The 19,346-nt window shown below is 41.0% G+C and overlaps 1 protein-coding gene across 1 annotated transcript in view; it reads left to right on the top strand.

Annotated features, from left to right (window-relative positions):
• The window catches only part of PIK3C2B (phosphatidylinositol-4-phosphate 3-kinase catalytic subunit type 2 beta), a 935,041-nt gene that overhangs the window by 774,479 nt on the left and 141,216 nt on the right, over nucleotides 1-19,346 (top strand). Inside the window, exon 28 of the mRNA XM_077481256.1 lies at nucleotides 596-720. Within this exon, the coding sequence (XP_077337382.1) occupies nucleotides 596-720 (125 nt within the window). The remainder of the gene's footprint in view (nucleotides 1-595; nucleotides 721-19,346) is intronic.

Genomic DNA, 19,346 nt, shown 5'->3' with positions numbered 1-19,346 from the left:
TTCAACACAGTCAGTGTTGACAGGGAAATCCCTCCCACTGTGCTATTGTATTCTGACAGCGGGAGGTTTCCCATCAGAATACAATGATCACTGTTGGTGGCTATAGCCACTGGCAGTGATCGCATGAGAAAAACCCAACAGACTGGTTGTACTGAAGTAAATCAATGTATCTTTATCACAGACAGATCATAATTCGGCTGGATCCTGCTGAACTGGATGAATTTCGATCCATCTATGACCGGCCCAAATGCAGCATCCACTGTTTGTTTTTTCCACAATGGGGTCTGATACAGCTATTGTGGATATTATTTATCTCATTGTCTACCGGAAGAATATTTATTCTTGCCTATATCAGTTAGTTAGATTTCCAATTATGTTTGCTTTCTATAAACAAGAAAAATATACGTCATGGACACCATATATGATAAATAAGATGTGTATATAGAAAACTACTACTGTTCATATGTAGCATAATCTTACTGTTAACAAAGGATTATTTTATATCATTCTTTATTACAATCGCATACACCTTATGTTTCACAAATGTTTCTAAATTTACTTCTAAATATTTATAACTTTTTTTTTTTTTTTTCAGGTGTTCGTGATCAAAGTAGTCAGAGAAAGTCCAAATGAAACTACACATATTCAGAGGTCCTTTGAGGAGTTTCAGGAGTTGCATAACAAGCTGAGGCTTATTTTCCCATCATCACAGATTCCCAGGTAAGTTTCATACAAGGTCATTGAATGTTAGGTTTGCAAATTGGCACTTTAGTGTCTTGTGCTGTTTTTTTTGCCACTGTACAAAAATGACGGTTTACACTAGTGCGATGAGACATCGCATGTGATTTGCACTGCATTGCTGTGCAGATCACATGCGAAATCTGTGCGGTGCGATTTCAGCCATACAAATTGGCTGAAATTGCATTCACACCAAAATAGTGCAGGACCCTTTTTTTGGTATGCACTGAAATCAGATTGCATGGGCTTTCACACCTATGCAATCCGTTTCGTGCAATATTTTACAGTTCGCACTGCATTCTCCAAACCAATCTGGGGGTGTCATTAACTTTACATCGACACCCCCAGCAGTTCGCAGATCTGTGTGAACAACTGTGCGATTCAGGTGCAATGTTTCTCCTAATTGGCTAACAAACTTTGACAGCAGTGTGAGCCAATGGTGTTGTTACTGTGTCTCAGCCAATCAGGAGGCAGAGTCCCGGATGGCCGAGACACTCTTGGACATCACTGGACAGAGATAGGGGCTCAGGCAAGTATTAGGGGGGCTGAGGGGGGTCTGCTGCACACAGAAGACTTTTTATCTTAATGCATAGAGATGCATTAACCACTTCAATACCAGGCACTTCCCCCCTTCCTGCCCATGCCAATTTTCAGCGCTTTCGCTTTTTAAATGACAATTGTGCGGTCATGCTACACTGAACCCAAACAACATTTGTATAATTTTGTTCCCACAAATAGAGCTTTCTTTTGGTTGTATTTGATGACCTCTGGGGTTTTTATTTTTTGCTAAACAAATAATAGAAAGACCAAAAATTTTTGAAATTTTTATTTTTTTTCTTCATTTCTGTTATAAAATTTTGTAAATAAGCAAGTTCTGTCCTTCACTGATGGGCACTAATAGGCGGCACTAATTGGCACTCATAGGTGGCACTGATAAGCGACACTGATGGGCAATGAAAGGCTGCACTGATGGGTACTTATGGGTGGCACTGATGGGTACTTATGGGTGGCACTGATGGTTACTGATAGGTGGCACTGATGGGTGGCACTTAATGCTGATAGGTGTCACTGATGGGCATCATGATAAGCAGGCACTGGCAGGCATTAGTTATGAGCACAGATTGGCATCCCTGGTGGTCCTGGTGGCATCCCTGGTGGTCCTTCATTGATAATCACTGTAGACACCCCCCAGTCAGGAGAGCAGCCGATCGTCTCTCCTCTACTCGCGTTTGTCAGACGCGATAGAGGAAATGCCGATACACAGCTTTTCCTGTTTACACCGTGATCAGTGATTGGACACAGCTGGTCACGTGGTAAAGAGCCTCCGTTTCTTTAATAGCGAGTACCATGACAGAAGTATTATTGAGGCCAAATATTGTGCAGGAATGTTTTTTAATTGAAGTTTGAAATGTAAACTGGTGAGTGCAAATGTGGAAATGCTCTGTTTTTTTTTTTTGTTTAGTTTTTTTAGGTGTTGAAATAGTTTTAGGGTGGGGAAATCATGGGAAATGTATTGTTTGTGACTTTTTCTTTTTTTTTTGTAGTATAATGAAAAATTACTAAAAAATAAAAAAAGGGTTACTCACCACCAGTTGCACCACCCAACTCATACCCTGCCCTGTCCCTAATTCCACCCCTAAACACGCCCTCATAAATTATCTCATGAAATTACACTAATAAATGTTTTAAGCAGAATTAAGTTACAAAAATTAACAACAACTTTATTAGTGCCCATTAGTGCAGCATCATCAGTGCCCATCAATACAGTCTGATCAGTGGCTATCAATGCAGCCTCACCAGTGCCCATTAATGCAGCCTGATCAGTGCCCATCAACACAGCCTTATCAATGCCCATCAATTCACATCAATGCAGCCTCATCAGTGGCCATCAATGCAGCCTCATCAGTGGCCATCAATGCAGCCTCACCAGTGGCCATCAATGCAGCCTCACCAGTGACCATCAATGCAGCCTCACCAGTGGCCATCAATGCAGCCTCACCAGTGGCCATCAATGCAGCCTCACCAGTGGCCATCAATGCAGCCTCACCAGTGCCCATCAGTACAGCTTCCATACCCATCAATGCAGCCTGATCAGCGCTCATCAGTGGCCACCAGAGCAGGCTTATCTGTGCCCACCAGAGCAGGCTTATCTGTGCCCACCAGAGCAGGCTCATTGGTGCCCATCAATGCCGACTCATTGGTGCCCATCAATGCCGCCTGATCGGTTGCCCATCATTGCAGCCTCGCCAGTGCCCATAAATGCCCATCATTGCAGCTTCTCCAGTACCCATCAGTGCAGCCTGATCAGTGCCAATCAATGCATTTTTACCAGTGTCCCTCAATGCAAGCTCTTTGTTGTTGGAAGCTCTGGTGCATGAGGAGAACTATGATCTTGGCTTTATTCTTATCATGACTTGGCTATTAATATTCCTGGCTATGCTCTCGATTGGAAATACAGGATAAAGCGGGAGGAGCGGTGGTGTCTGTCTCTGTGTGAGAAGTGATCTCAAAGTGAGTGTAGAAACAGTTCCTATTTGATGGACAGTGTGATGAGCCTGAAGCGTAATGGGTGGAACTGTACATGGGTGTGCGTACTCCAAAGGTTGTCATTGGAGTTTGTTATAGACCTCCCAGAGTTAGTGAGGAGGTAGAGACTCAGCTTCTTTCACAGATGAAAAGGGCTGGGACAGTGATAATGGGCATTTTAACTACCTGAAAATTGACTGGAGTAATGGCACTGCTGGGACAGTGAAAGGGCAAAAATGTATAAAACTGGTTTATATGGTCCAGTTTATTGAAGCCCCGACAAGGAATGACGCTCTGCTGGACCTGGTAATTTCAAACCATGCAGAGCTTATTACCAATGTTCATATAAAAGAGCATCTGGGTAGCAGTGCCCATAACATGATTTCATTTAATGTTAGCTGCAAGCAACAAACACATACTGGTAAGATAAAAACACTTAACTTCAAGAGAGCAAATTTTCCAAGGATGAGGGCTGCTCTCCAGGACTTCGACTGGGAGGGAACATTGGCATCAATGGACACAGAACAAAAATGGGAATTCTTCAAACTGACTGTATGTAAACTCACTTCAAAGTATATTCCCATGGGCAATACGTTTAAAAGCCTAAAAATCAAACCTATGTGGCTCCCCACCAAAGTTAAAATGGCTATAAATAATAAAAAAAAGCTGTTAAAAAATATAAAAATGAAGGAACGCCATCATCGTTTAAATGTTACAAAGAATAAAACGGAATATTTAAAAAGGAAATCAAGGATGCAAGAATTCAAAATGAATGAGAGATTGCAAAAGATAGTAGGACAAACCCCAAAAAATTCTTCAAATATATTAATAATAAAAAGGTCAGATCTGAGCATGTAGGCCCTTTACAAAATAATCTGGAGTGGGTGACTGGGGACAAAGCAAAGGCAAATGCATTAAATACTTTCTTCAGCTCAGTGTGTACAAAGGAGCATGGTATCGCTTATGTCCATAATGGGGGTGGTATTGACACAGCCCCAAATGATCCTCATTGGCTCAAAAGGGATATGGTCCAGAAATATTTAGACAGTTTAGAGGTGGATAAAGCACCTGGACCTGATGGCATCCACCCACGGATCCGAAAATAATTGAGTTCTGTCATCTTAAGGCCATTGTTTCTCATTTTTAGGGACTTGTTGGAATGGTACCAATGGATTGGCGCAAGACCAATGTAGGGCTCATATTTGGAAGTGTTCAAAGTCTACCAAGTAACTATAGACCTGTTAGTTTAACTTCTATAGTCAGGAATATACTAGAGAATTTAATAAAAGACCATATAGGCAAGTTCTTGTTGGAAAAAAATATTTTAAGCAACATACAGCAATGGATTCATGAAAGACAGAACTTGTCAAACAAACCTGATTTCCTTTTTTGAGGTAGTAATTAAAACCTTGGACGGAGGGGAGTCTGTGGACATATACCTGGACTTGTAAAAGCGTTTTGACATAGTTTCCCACACATGACTCATGGGAAGATAAAGTCTACAGGTTTGGAAAGATCACTTTGTAAATGGATAGAAAATTGTCTAAAAGACAGAATTCAGAGAGTAGTGGTTAATGACTTGTACTCTGAATGGTTTAAGATTATTAGTGGTGTACCCCAAGGTTCAGTGCTGGGACCCTTACTTTTAATGTCTTTTTAAATGATATAGGGTCTGGGATTATAAGTAAAATTTCTGCCTTCGCAGATGACACTAAGCTATGCAGTGGAATAACATCCCTATAGGATTATAGGATGTCTCCAATTTACAAGTTGGCCTCAATGCACTGTCTAATTGGACAACTAAGTGGCAAATGATGTTTAATGTTGATAAATATAAAGTTATGCACTTGGGGGCTAAGAATATGCCTGCATATACATACATGCTAGGGGGAGTACAACTGGTGGAGAAGGATCTGGGGGTTTTGGTAGATCATAAGTTCAATAATAGCATGCAATGCCAAGCTGCGGTTTCCAAAGCAAGCACAGTCCCTTCTTGTATTAAAAAGGGTATGGACTAGAGAGAGAGATCATTTTGCCCCTGTACAAATCATTAGTAAGTCCTCATCTGGAATACACAATTCAGTTTTGGGCACCAGTTCTCAAAAAGGATGTTGGGGAACTGGAGAAAGTGCTGAGAATTGCAACCAAACTGATACGGGGCATGGAGGAGCTCAGCTATGAGGAAAGATTAGAGGAACTGAATCTATTCCCTCTTGAGAAGAGGAGATTAAGGGGGGATATGATCAACATATCACCCACTACCCCCCCCCCCCTCCCAAAGGCAACTCCACACTCGCCCTCAAGGTTTTTCCACTCACCAAATGTGAACAGGTGAGTGGATATTTTGTGGATTGCTTTAAGGGATAAGTTTACCTTTATCCCTATGTTACATGTTACAATCATATTTAGGTTGTAACATGCAGCATGGGAGCATACATAACAACAGGAATTGACCGACAATCTTGTCACAATCCTTGTGTGCACCTTCTGTTGATTTTTGTTTTCAAAAACAGCACTGCTGTGCATCTCTTTGCTCCACAGATCCTCCTCATTGCTCTCTGCCCTGAGCTAAGACTACGTTTCCCATCTGCCACCTCGGCAAAGTGACAGCAACAAAATGGGAACAGACTGGAGAAGTGTTTCTTCAGTCTGTGTCTCAGTAAACGGAACAAGGGTGCACACACCGCTTCGGGCAAAAAATGGACACATCCGATCCAAGGTGCTAATCCTGGCTTATCACCGTAGGCAATATCAAGAAGAAAAGAAAAGATTGATCTCACGCTTGAATCCAAAAGATGCTGTAGAAGTTTCTTTATTGTCATGAGACAAAATTGCAATAATGATCAGTTGACACGTTTCACATGAAAAGATCCGTGCTTGTTCACAGCCATTGCAATCTTGTCTGGTTCATGACAATAAAGACATTTCTACAGCATCTTTTGGATTTAAGTGTGCGATCGATCTTTTCTGTGTCTCAGTAGTAAGGGCAAGTTCTATAAGAAATATATATTTTCTTACAAACCAAGTCAAATTACAGTAAAAGCATACACATACATGTGACCTTCATAAACACAAAATCATCAACATTCACATAAGTGTAAAAAAAATCTGTGTGTGTAGCTATATTTATCTCTATATACACAGTATCTAACAGTGTACATTTGCTGTCCCCTCAAAATAACTCAACACACAGCTATTAATGTCTAAACCACTGGCAACAAAAGTGCAAATGTCCAAATTGAGCCCAAAGTGTCGATATTTTGTGTGGCCATCATTATTTTCCAGCACTGCCTTGACTGTCTTGGGCATGGAGTTCACCAGAGCTTCACAGGTTGCCACTGGAGTCCTCTTCCACTCCTCCATGGGAACATCACAGAGCTGGTGGATGTTAGAGACATTGCGCTCCTCCAACTTCCATTTGAGGATGCCCCACAGATGCTCAATAGGGTTTAGGTCTGGAGACATGTTTGGCCAGTCCATCACCTTCAGCCTCAGCTTCTTTAGTAAGGCAGTGGCCATCTTGGAGGTGTGTTTGGGGTCATTATCATGATGGAATACTGCCCTGTGGCCCAGTCTCTGATAGGAGGGAATCATGCTTTGTTTCGGTATATCACAGTACATGTTGGCATTCATTGTTCCCTCAATGAACTGTAGCTCCCCAGTGGCAGCAGCACTCATGCAGCCCCAGACCATGACACTCCCACCACTATGCTTGACTGTAGGCAAGAGACACTTGTCTTTGTACTCGTCACCTGGTTGCTACCATACATGTTTGACACCATCTGAACCGAATAAGTTTATCTTGATCTCATCAGACCACAGGACATGGTTACAGTAATCCATATCCTTAATCTGCTTGTCTTCAGCAAACTGTTTGTGGGCTTTCTTGTGCATCACCTTTAGAAGAGGCTTCCTTCTGGGATGACAGCCATGTAGACCAATTAAATGCAGTGTGCAGCATATGGTCTGAGCACTGACAGGCTGACCCCCAACCCTTCAACTTCTGCAGCAATGCTGACAGCACTCATACGTCTATTTCACAAAGACAACTTCTGAAAAAAATTATACCCCCGCGCCTATGGTAAAAATGAGGAGCTGCAGCCTCTATCAATAAATTTACCCTAAGGTAAATCTAGAAGAAATGTGAAAAGGAGGTGATAGGTATGGTGCTGCTCTTATTAAGAGGTGGCCTACAACCTCAAAATACTGGAGGGGTGTGTGTCACGGGTGCATTTAGTGCAAAAAGTGACTAAAAGTGCATAAAATAAAGATTTGTATATTCACAAAAATCCACAAAAAATCCTACTGTGTAAACTTCCTAACCGCTTATATATAATGCATATTGTTATGTTTAAACAAAAATAAACACAATCCTGTGCAAAACCTGCAATTCAAAGTGGCGTTTCTGTGCAAAAAACATCCAACATATATGACTGGTGTATATTGTTGCTGTGAAACTGGGTTCAGAAATATGCATATACCATTCTTAAACCCTGGTGTATAAAAAAAAAAGTCTAATAATGTGACAATGTGCTCCTTCAAATTGTTCTGTGCTTCTTGGAAAACAGTGTCTCATAAGAAGTGCACTCACCACTATTATTCACCTCACAAGGAGGTATTTCACCTTTACTATAAGCCACTGTGCAGCCAGAGGAAACTTCCTGTCCTGTGTTCTCCATGTGCCTCCTTGTCTGCGATGTAAGTTGTCTCCTTACTTTTACCTCTTAGATGTTGCCCCCATGTAGAGAGGAAAGAGACTCCATAGTGTGATACCGTACAAATATCCAAAAATGTATTAATAATACTGATGGGCATTTAATAAAAACCATTAAAAGCGAAAACGGTATTTAAAAACAGGAAACTGGAGCGATCTGCAATCCACAGCTCGAAACCGGAGGTGATGCAATGATGCTGTATATTCCCAGCCTACATGTTTCGTCAATGGGACATCATCTGGGGCAGTGCCACCTTGCTACAACATCCGGTTTTTATATGGTATGAGGTGTGTCCTAAATTGATGGCCATGTGACCACTCCCATTTTTGGTTAGTCCATGCTTCAGCATGGCGGATGCTATTGCTAGTAGTGTGATTTAAAATGCCAAGAGACAACACTACTCCACAACATGACGGGTAATTTTAAAAGGGCTACTTAAAGAGGAAGTAAACCCAGATGAGTTTACTTCCTCTTTCATTCCCTGCAAAGGTAAAGCATAATGGACTACTATGCATCGCATAGTAGTCCATTATGTGTCACTTACCTGACACAGGAGCCAGCGATGTCACCGCTGTCCCCTGTAGTCCGGCGTATCCATCTTCTCAGTGGGTCTCGCAGCTCCGCCACTGTCATTTGGCGAAGCCGCGATTACGTCACTCCCGCGCATGCGCACGGGAGCCGCCACGCGTGGCATATTCTCCGTTGATGGTGCCACGCTCAGTGCGCCTGCGCGCCACTGTCTACGGTGCATGCGCCGTAGACAGTGGTGCCTGTCTTTCACCAAATATCTCCTAAACCATGTAGGTTTAGGAGATATTTCTTGGACCTACAGGTAAGCCTTAATCTAGGCTTACCTGTAGGTCAAAGTGTGTTGTAAGGGTTTACAACCACGTTTACTACAAGTTGTAACGGACACACCGCATAATACCAAAATACATATCATGATACACAATATTATACAATTAAATTTAAGTTAATAATGGGTAAGAAATATAATTGCATTATGGTATTCTGCTGGATTACAAAAATGCCTTCAATATTCAAATTAGTGTAATAATGTTTTACTAGTGGCATCTTAGATTAAAGGTGGAAGTGATGTATAGTGTAGTAACATCAATAGGTCATGAGAAATAGGAAAAAAAGGAGGAAAAAGAAGGGGGTGTAATTGTGGCGCAAGTGCAAAAAAGTAAACAAAAATTGCAAAAAACGCTGCAAATAGCTAAAATTGCTGAGAAATGTATGTCAGATGTATCGCATGCATACAGAAATGCTTTTAAAACATATGATGAAAACCATAATTGATAAGGGAACCCTTTATGGTAAAAACTTTGACCAAAGGAGATAAAATTAGAAGTTGGTGAGGAAGTAATCTATATCAATACATACTTTTTTAGCAAATTTTTTGCAACTTGCGACTTCATGCAATTTGCTGCAATTTTTTTGCATTTTTTATCGCAACAATACCCTCTCTACTCTTATGTCCACATTCAAGTTTCAATATACATCCTCTAACATCATTTTTTACCTCTAGTCCAGCAGAATACCATAATGCAATTATATTTCTTACCCATTTTTTAACTTTAATTACATTTTATAATATTGTGTATTATGATATGTATTTTGGTAATATGCGGTGTGTCCATTACAACTTGGAGTTAAGTAATCCTTTTAAAATTACACCTCATGTTGCGGAGTAGTGTTGTCTATTGGCATTTTAACCACTTCCCAACCGGCGCGCACCGATGTACGTCGGCAGAATGGCATGGGCAGGCATATTGGCGTACAGGTACGTACAATTTTAAATGCTGCCCTGCCATCGCGAGCACACCGCCGGCGGCACGCTCGCATGTCGGTCGGGACCCCTGTGAGTCTGGTCGCATGTCCCGCGGACTCGATCGCGTACCCACGATCGTCTCACGGGGGCCTGAACTGGGAGATGCTGTTGTAAACAGCATCTCCCCGTTCTGCCTAGCAACAAGTGACGCTGATCTCTGCTCCATGTGATTGGAGCAGAGATCAGTGTTCACTAAAAGAAAGCCCAGCCACCCACAGTTAGTAACACACCCCTAGGAACACTTAACCCCTACACTGCCACCCACTGGTTAACCCCTTTACTGCCAATGTAATTTACACAGGAATCACTGCATTTGTAAAGCAGTGATTGCTGTATAAATGACATTGGTCCCAAAAATGTGTCAAAAATGTCCGATGTGTCAACCATAATGTCGCAGTCACAATAAAAATCGCTGATTGCCACCATTACTAGTAAAAAAAAATATTAATAAAAATGTCATAAAACTATCCCCTATTTTGTAAACGCTATAACTTTTGCGCAAACCAATCAATCGCTTATTGCGATTTTTTTTTTACCAAAAAATATGTAGAAGAATATGTATCGGCCTAAACTGAGGGGAAAAAAATGTTTTTTTATATATATTTTTGGGGGATATTTATTATAACAAAAAGTAAAAAATAATGTGTTTTTGTTTTTTCAAAATTGTCGCTCTATTTTTGTTTAAAGCGCAAAAAAAACGCAGTGGTGCTCAAATACTACCAAAAGAAAGCTCTATTTGTGGGAGCCATGTCGCACGGCTGCGCAATTGTCAGTTAAAGCGATGCAGTGCCGAATCGCAAAAAGTGGTCTGGTCTTTGGCCAGCAAAATGGTCCGGGGCTGAAGTGGTTAAATCACGCTACTAGCAATAGCATCCGCCATGCTGAAGCCTGGACTAACCAAAAATGGCCGCGTTCACATGGCCATCAATTTAGAACACACCTCATACCATATAAAAACCAGATGGTGTAGCAAGGTGGTACCGATCCAGATGACGTCCCATTGATGAAACGCATAGGGCGGGACTATACAGCATCATTGCATCACTTCTGGTTTTGAGACGTAGAGTGCAGATTGCTCCGGTTTCCTGTTTTTAAATACTGTTTTTGCTTTTAATGATTTTTATTAAATGTGAGTACCCATCAGTATTATTAATACATTTTTGGATATTTGTATGGTATCACACTATGGAGTCTCTTTCCTCTCTACATGTGGGCAACATCTAAGAGGTTAAAGGTGAGGAGACCACTTACATCGCAGACAAGGAGGCATTTGGAGAATACAGGACATGAAGTTTCCTTCCACTCCACAGGCTGCACAGTGGTTTATACTGTGAAGGTGAAATACCTCCTTGTGGGGTGAATAATAGCTGTGAGTGCGTTTCTTATGGAGCACTGTTTTCCAAGAAGCACAGAACAATTTGAAGGAGCACATTGTCACTTTATTGGGCTTTTTTTATGCACAAGGGTTTAAGGACGGGTATATGCGTATTTCTGAATCCAGTTTCACAGCAACAATATACATCAGTCATATATGGTGGATTTTTTTTTTGTACAGATATGTCACTTTGAATTGCAGGTTTTGCACAGGATAGTGTTTATTTTTGTTTGAACGTAACAATATACATTATATATAAGCGGTTAGGAAGTTTACACAGTAGGAATTTTTGTGAATATACAAATCTTTATTTTCTGCACTTTAAGTCACTTTTTGCACTAAATGCACCCGTGACACACACCCCTCGAGTATTTAGAGGTTGTAGGTCACCTCTTAAGAGCAGCGCCATACCTATCCCCTCCTTTTCACAAAGACAACCTCTGCATATGATGCTAAGCACGTGCGCTTAACTTCTTTGGTCGACCATTGCGAGACCTGTTCTCAATGGAACTCTTAGCCACAGTGCTGCAGCTCCGTTTCGGGGTCTTGGCAATCTTCTTATAGCCTATACCAGTGATGGCTAACGTTGGCACCCCAGATGTTTTGGAACTACATTTCCCATGATGCTCATCCATTCTGCAGTGTAATTGAGCATCATGGGAAATGTAGTTCCAAAACATCTGGGGTGCCAACGTTCGCCATCACTGGCCTATACCATCTTTATATAGCGCAACAATTCTTTTTTTCAGATCCTTAGAGAGTTCTTTGCCATAAGGTGCCATGTTGAACTTCAGGTGACCAGTATGAGAGAATGAGAGCGATTAACACACCTGCTCCCCAATCACATCTGCGGTTACACCTTGTAACACTAATGAGTCACATGACACCAGGGAGGGAAAATGGTTAATTGAGTCCAATTTGGACATTTTCACTTAGGGTTGTACTCACTTTTGTTGCTAGTGGTTTAGACATTAATGGCTGTGTGAGTTATTTTAAGGGGACAGCAAATTGACACTGTTATTAGGGCTGCAACTAACGATTATTTTAATAATAGATTAGTTGGCCGATTATTTTGATTAATAACCTTAAAAAAAAATTGTGGTGTATAAATTTAGTTAATATGTAAATTAAAAAAAAAGTAAATTTATTCTTAAATATCTCTATACAGTGGTAAATATAAATAACCAACTATATGGTTAGGGAGCAAAATATCTAATCCACTCTGAGAATAACAGACAGAAGAGATATACTGTATATACTATTAGAGGAGATATGCTGTATATACTATTAAAGGGTGAATCCGGTAAATATCATCAGACTCGCATCAAATTTTTTAATTTAATTTTAAAAAAACAAATAAAGTCTTCCTTCAAAAAAATTAAATTTTCTAATTGTTAGTGGGGTCAAACCGACATTCATTTTCAACCACAGTGAAAATTTGGAAATAATAGGAAACTTCTTGGTCAAAGGAATTTTCAGACAGTGTATGTGGTTTTCTTTCAGAAATTACATTCATTTTAAGAACAGAATGTTAAAAACAAGTGAAAATTTCAAACAAACAACATTCTTTCATTCAGCGAATGTACAAAGTGGGCGGCATAAGGCCCGGTACACACCTATGCAATTTTCTTTTGATCTGTTTCTGCAGTGCTTTTTGCTGTGATTTGTTTGCATTTTTTTTTGGCCAATATGTTGGGCAGATTAACTTAAGGACTTAAGGACCAGGCCTCTTTTTTCAGACTTGGTGTTTACATGTTTAAAACAGTTTTTTTTGCTAGAAAATTACTTAGAACCCCCAAACGTTTTATATTGTTTTTTTTTCCTAACACCCTAGAGAATAAAATGGCGGTCATTGAAATACTTTTTTTCACACCGTATTTGCGCAGCGGTCTTACAAGCGCACTTTTTTGGGAAAAAATTCACTTTTTTGAATAAAAAAATGAGACAACAGTAAAATTAGCCCAATTTTTTTTATATTGTGAAAGCTAATGGTACGCCAAGTAAATTGAAACCCAACATGTCACGCTTCAAAATTACGCCCGCTCGTGCAATGGCGTCAAACTTTTAGCCTCAAAAATCTCCATAAGCGACATTAAAAAAATTCTACAGGTTGCATTTTTTACGTTACAGAGGAGGTCTAGGGCTAGAATTATTGCTCTCCCTCTACCGATCGCGGCGATACCTCACATGTGTGGTTTGACCACCGTTTTCATATGCGGGCGCTACTCACGTATGCGCTCGCTTCTGTGCGCAAGCTCGTCGTGACGGGTGTTTTTAAAAAACTTTTTTTTTCTTATTTATTTTAAATGGTTTTATTTATTTTTACACTTTTTTTTTTTTTTTTTTTTTTTAAATGGATCATTTTTATTGCTATTACAAGGAATGTAAACATCCCTTGTAATAGAAAAAAGCATGACAGGTCCTCTCAAATATGAGATCTGGGGTCAAAAAGTCCTCAGATCTCATATTTGGGCTAAAATTTAAAAAAATTTAAATAAATTACATTTTAAAAAAAATATACCTTTAAGAGGTATGGGCGGAAGTGACGTTTTGACATCGCTTCCGCCCTCCTATGGTATAGAGATGAGTGGGGGCCATCTTAGCCTCACTCGTCTCCATACCCAGCTAACGAAAGGACCCGATCGCCTCCGCTGCTTCCGACGGCTCCGGTAAGCGGCGGAAGGTGTGGGAGGGGGGTGTGGCACCTCTCTTGCCACCGACAGCGGTGATCTCGCGGCGAATCCGCCACAGAGACCACTGTTATCATACAGCCGACCGGCGCCTGAAGAGATGGATATCTCGGTTGTGGCAGCAGCTGCTGCCGTTACCGAGATATCCCTCTTCAAAAATAGGACGTACATCAGCGTGCGCTGGTCAGCAAGTGGTTAAAAAACACAAATTGCTGCAAAAATGCATTACATGCTTTTCTGCAGCTTTTCCATTGAATTATATTGAACCAAAAAAGCGCTGTTTTGCGTATAAAAAAAAAATTTAAAAAATCCCTGGCCAAATACACAAATACACAGCAGCTGAAAAAAGCATAAACCATGTAACTTAACTGTAGTTGTGTTTCTGCAAAAAACACATAGGTGTGAACCAGGTCTAAAACGTTTAGTAACATAATGGGGTTAAAAAAAAAACAACCTAAAATTAGCCCTTTTATAGTACAAAAAAAAGCAGATAATCATTATTGTAAGGGGTTCATTTTTTTTACTGTAGAACTGTGAAAGTAATATTTACAGTAGCGATTAGCTTTTTTTTTTTTTTTTTTTTTTTTTTACTATAAAGGGCTCATTTTAGGTTTTTTTACCTCATTATGTTACTAGCCGATTAATCGATTATGAAAATAGTAATTGATTAATTTCATAATCGATTAGTTGTTGCTTAATCGATTAGTTGTTTCAGCTCTAACTGTTATACAAGCTGTACACTCACTACTTTACATTGTAGCAAAGTGTAATTTCTTCAGTGTTGTCACATGAAAAGAAAAAATAAAATATTTACAAAAATGTGAGGGGTATACTCACTTTTGTGAGATACTGTATATATTTGCAAACAATTAATTCACCATTCTCTTTATTATTATTGTGTGTGTGCGTGCATATATATATATATAATATATGAGTTGGCCCACCCTTTACAGCTATATTTCAGCTTCAACTCTTCTGGCAAGATTTAGGAGTGTGTCTATGGGAATGTTTGACCATTCTTTCAGAAGTGCATTTGTGAGGTCAGGCACTGACATAAACGAGAAGGCCTGGCTTTGCAGTCTCCACTGTAATTCATCCCAAAGCTGTTCTATTGGGATGAGGTGGAGACTCTCTGCAGGCCAGTCAATTTCCTCCACCCCAATCTCGCTCATCCATGTCTTTATGGACCTTGCTTTGTGCACTGGTGCACAAACGTTTTGCAGTAGGAAGGGTCCATCCCCAAACTGTTCCCCCAAAGTTGGGAGCATGAAATTGTCCAGAATGTCTTGGTATGCTAAAGCCTTAAGAGTTCCCCTTACTGTGGAACTAAGTGGCCAGGCCCAACCCCAGAAAAACAACCCCACTCCATAAGCCCCACTCCACCAAATGATTTGGACCAGTGCACAAAGGTCCATAAAGACATGGATCAGTGAGTTTGGGTGGAGAAATTTGACAGGCCTGCACAGAGTCCTGACCTCAACCTCAGCACGGAGCTTTTACCAACTCACTGCTGCCATCGGTGAGTCGGAGACAGCATTCGCCGGCCCCAGATGTTTACCATAGAGATTTCCCGCAGACCAGATGGTCTTTGGAGTGTCTATGATCGTTCAGGGGCCGGGAATGATGTTATGACGTCACACCTGGCCTCTGCATTCAAATAAATGGCGCTGCCTTGCCTGAAAAGCCAGGATTAATTTTTGGTTTGGTTTTTTTATTTCAGGCTTCCCGGCCTAGAGGTGAGATGTGGGGTCTTATTGACCCCATATCTCACTGTAAGGAGGACCTGTCATGTCATATTCCTATTACAAGGGATGTTTACATTCCTTGTAATAGGAATAAAAGTGACACACACATGAAAAAGGTGTTCATTCCACGAGCATGTTCAGTTTTGAAGTGTGGATTTTACATGTAGGAGAGAAATGTCAGAATTGGCATGGGTGGTAAGTGGTTAATATGCTTCTTCTTGAGCCACTCTTTTGTTTCCTTGGCAATATGTTTTGGGTCATTTTCATGCTGGAAGGCCCATCCATGACCTATCTTTGGTGTTCTGGCTGAGAGAAGAAGGTACTCATCCAAGATTTTACAATACATGGCCCTGTCCATTGGCCCCTCAGTGCAGCAAAGTCAGCCTGTACCTTTAGCAGAGAAACAGCCCCAAAGCATAATGCACCACCTCTGTGCTTGACTGTAGGGATGGTGTTCTTAGGGTCATAGTCAGCATTTTTATTCCTCTAAACATGGTCAAGTAAAGTTAATGCCAAAGAGCTCAATTTTGGTCCCATCTGACCACAGCAATTTCTCCCAATCCTACTCTGAATCATGTAGAGTGATTGTACCGTGATTCAGACTTCGGTAGAAGTTTGCAAATCCAATGTAACTACTTTGGATTCCTTTTTTTGTCTGCAGGAACTGGCCAGTCCAGAATAGCGGTAACTTACTGAGGATCCATTTTGATGCCTTCAACTGAGATAATTTTACATATATATATATATATATATATATTTTATAATATTTGGGGGTTCTAAGTAATTTTCTAGCAAAAAAAAAATATATTTCAACTTGAAACCAACAAATATCAGAAAAAGGTTTAGTGTTTAAGTGGTTTAACTTTCCTCACTTACACACGAAGTCTATTCCATTGATGAATTTTTACAATGTTTAGAGTTTTACTGCTAAAGAATATTGTGATTCTTGGCAGACTGCCTTTTTTTTTTCCTTTCTTGTAAATGCTGTGGTTTTACAAAAGCAGAGAGTTCTTTTCATTGCAAGAATTGTGAAACACTTATCAAGATCGCAATAGGGAAAAAATTGCGATAACGATTGTTGACAATTAATAATGCAGCTCTACTGGCTGGGGAAGCTGGGAACTTTGGGTAACATCCAAGTTGGACGACATTGTCCTGAAGTTCTCTCAGATCAACGTTCTCTCAGACACTGTTCAATCTGTATTAAGAGGTTGATGAGAGCGTCCAGAGATTGATGTACTCCTACCCATGCTAGCTCATCCTTTAGGGCAGTGGTCATCAACCCTGTCCTCAGGGCCCACTAACAGGCCTGGTTTTATGTCATAATGTTGGGAGATGCAGACTAGAATACTGTAATCAATGCAATCATGCAAATTATATCACCTGTGATGCATTTCATTTATCTTGCAAACCTGGCCTGTTAGTGGGCCCTGAGGACAGGGTTGATGACCACTGCTTTAAGGGATCTGACAGGCCCATACAGAATTGGTAACGGAGAGCAGCATCGTTCCAATTTGTGTCAGAGCTCCAAAGTCTGAATTCAGCCACATAGTCTTCAACCGCTCGGCAGCTTTGCTGGAGAGAATGTAATGCTGTTTCAGCAGGGGTAGTTTGCTGGGGGTCCTCATAAAGTTGCGACATGGCATCAAAGAAGGTGTTGAGGTTTAAGGATGCGGCTTTTTGTTCCAGGAGGCGGTGTGTCCAGACTTGAGCCAGGAGTAGGGAAATGGCAAAACCCACCTTGGTTGCCTCCAGGGAGAAGGTACGAAGCTGCAAGGCAAAGAAAAGCTCACAAGCATTGGGGAATGCTCTGGATTTGCTGCTGCATTCTCCAGCAAACTTTTTGGCTTTGGTTCTGGTGGTAGCATGACCACGGCACGTGAGGAGGATGTACTGGCAGGAGTTGCAGAGGGATGAGTTGCCCCTTGAGGATTGGCTGGGGATGACCGGGCTTGGACCTGTTCTTCCAGTCGGGTGTACCCTTCTTGTAAATTTTTGATGCCTTGCATCAGACCCGCCAGGTGTTGGCACAGTTCATCCATGGGGGAGGTGCTTGGGCTCAGACATGGCTGTCTGATACTGTCAGGTTCTCGCGTGCCTTGTAGATGAGCTTCTGGCACCACTCTGGAGACTGCTAACTAAGATAAGAGGAGAAATGCAGTTGGTATCACTCCGCATGGGACAGGAGCTGACACTACAGAGGAGGCATCTGCTTATGCAGATATTGCTCCCTACTACTGCTCCAACTTTACAAGTAGTCCCTCTGCATTGCACTGTTTGATGGTCTGGAATGGTGGGTCAGCAAGCCAAGACCATGATCTACCAGTGACCTGTCTGCGATCTACTGGTTGCTGACCCCCGACATACAACAATGTCTTCTCCAGCTACGTGTGTCTACTTATTGTAGACCATCATTTGGTACAATATAAAAATTCTCTGTGATTTATTTGAAATAAAATACCAGTTGCCAACATCCCTGTTCCCCCGTGTTTCTTTGAAGTGGCTTGATATTAAGAAACCTGAAAGCTTGAAAAATAGATCTCCTTCATGGAGTCCCAAGTCAACGGAATTGGAGAGGGTGAGGGGACTTGGTAGAAAGTTGTTTTATAAAGGTGGGCAGCCACAAATAAAAATTTTCTGGAACTGCTCAGCTAATATATGTGAGGCACAAACAGTTGTAATAGACAGCTTGCTCTTGTCTGCAGTGAGTGAGAGAGGATTTCCAAAGGGGCTATGAGAGTTCCCGAGCAGATTCATGTCTAACAGTGCACGTTCTTGTTGAATACTTATAGCTGCAGATTTCTGGTTCATAAGGACAGCTGGTCATAGAAGCGTGGTGAGGTCATCTCATTTGTAGTTCAGCGATCCTTCTTTTTGAACTCTTCTAACTAAAAGTCTGTATTTCAGGTACGAACATCAGCTTAGAAGACTCGACATTGCACTCATGGTACAGTGACCATGATTGCAATGCTTTCCAGGATAAAATGGCTTATTTTCATCAATGCATCTTTTTTTTTTTTTCTTAACGTTAGTTGCATTTATGAAATTTAATACAAATACAAAAGTCAACTCCTTTAAAGCAAAGCTGTGCTTTGCTGATTCAGGTCAAGGCAACAAGTTTACTTTATCCCTTTATTCTCAGTAGGATATGCTGTACTTTCTTTCATTCTTATGCTCATACGTTATGCTGCAGGAGCTGTAGGAAATATGCAGACCTTCTGGTAGTAAGGAACATGTAACAGATCTGGGCAAATTGATGCTGTCACACAGAGGCTATAGACCTGTGTCAGCTGGGACTCTTAGCTTACATAGGGCTTGTCTTTTGTACTGGGGACCTGAATGTAGCATGGTGAGAATAAAAGTAAGTGAGGTATATGCTGTTGACAAAGGGAGAATTAAACAAAACCAGTGTATTTGACTTGCAAGGCCAATTTCAAATTGGAATGATGGTGCACTGGAATCATGTTGCTTGGTTCATGATTAGGGATTAACTTGGACATGTTCAGATCTTAGTCTGAACCCACCTGAGCAAACCCAGCAGGAAGCTCATCCCTAGTCATGATTTCATGTTGTGGTATGTTAAGCTCAACTCTGCGTCATATTATAGCAGTGAAACATCTGGAAAAAGGGGTTCCTCAAGTTGTGTTGTTGACTAGTGGGGGGTGTGGGGACAAAGTTAGTAGTTGGGCTGTAATCTGATAATGTCATGGCCTCAATGTTAAA

Source organism: Lithobates pipiens, unplaced genomic scaffold (assembly GCF_037356315.1).
Source record: "Lithobates pipiens isolate NorthernLeopardFrog02 unplaced genomic scaffold, aLitPip1_a1.2 Scaffold_16, whole genome shotgun sequence".
Lineage (NCBI taxonomy): Eukaryota > Metazoa > Chordata > Amphibia > Anura > Ranidae > Lithobates > Lithobates pipiens.
Note: the sequence above shows the minus strand (reverse complement) of the source record. Positions and strands in the feature narration are given on the sequence as shown.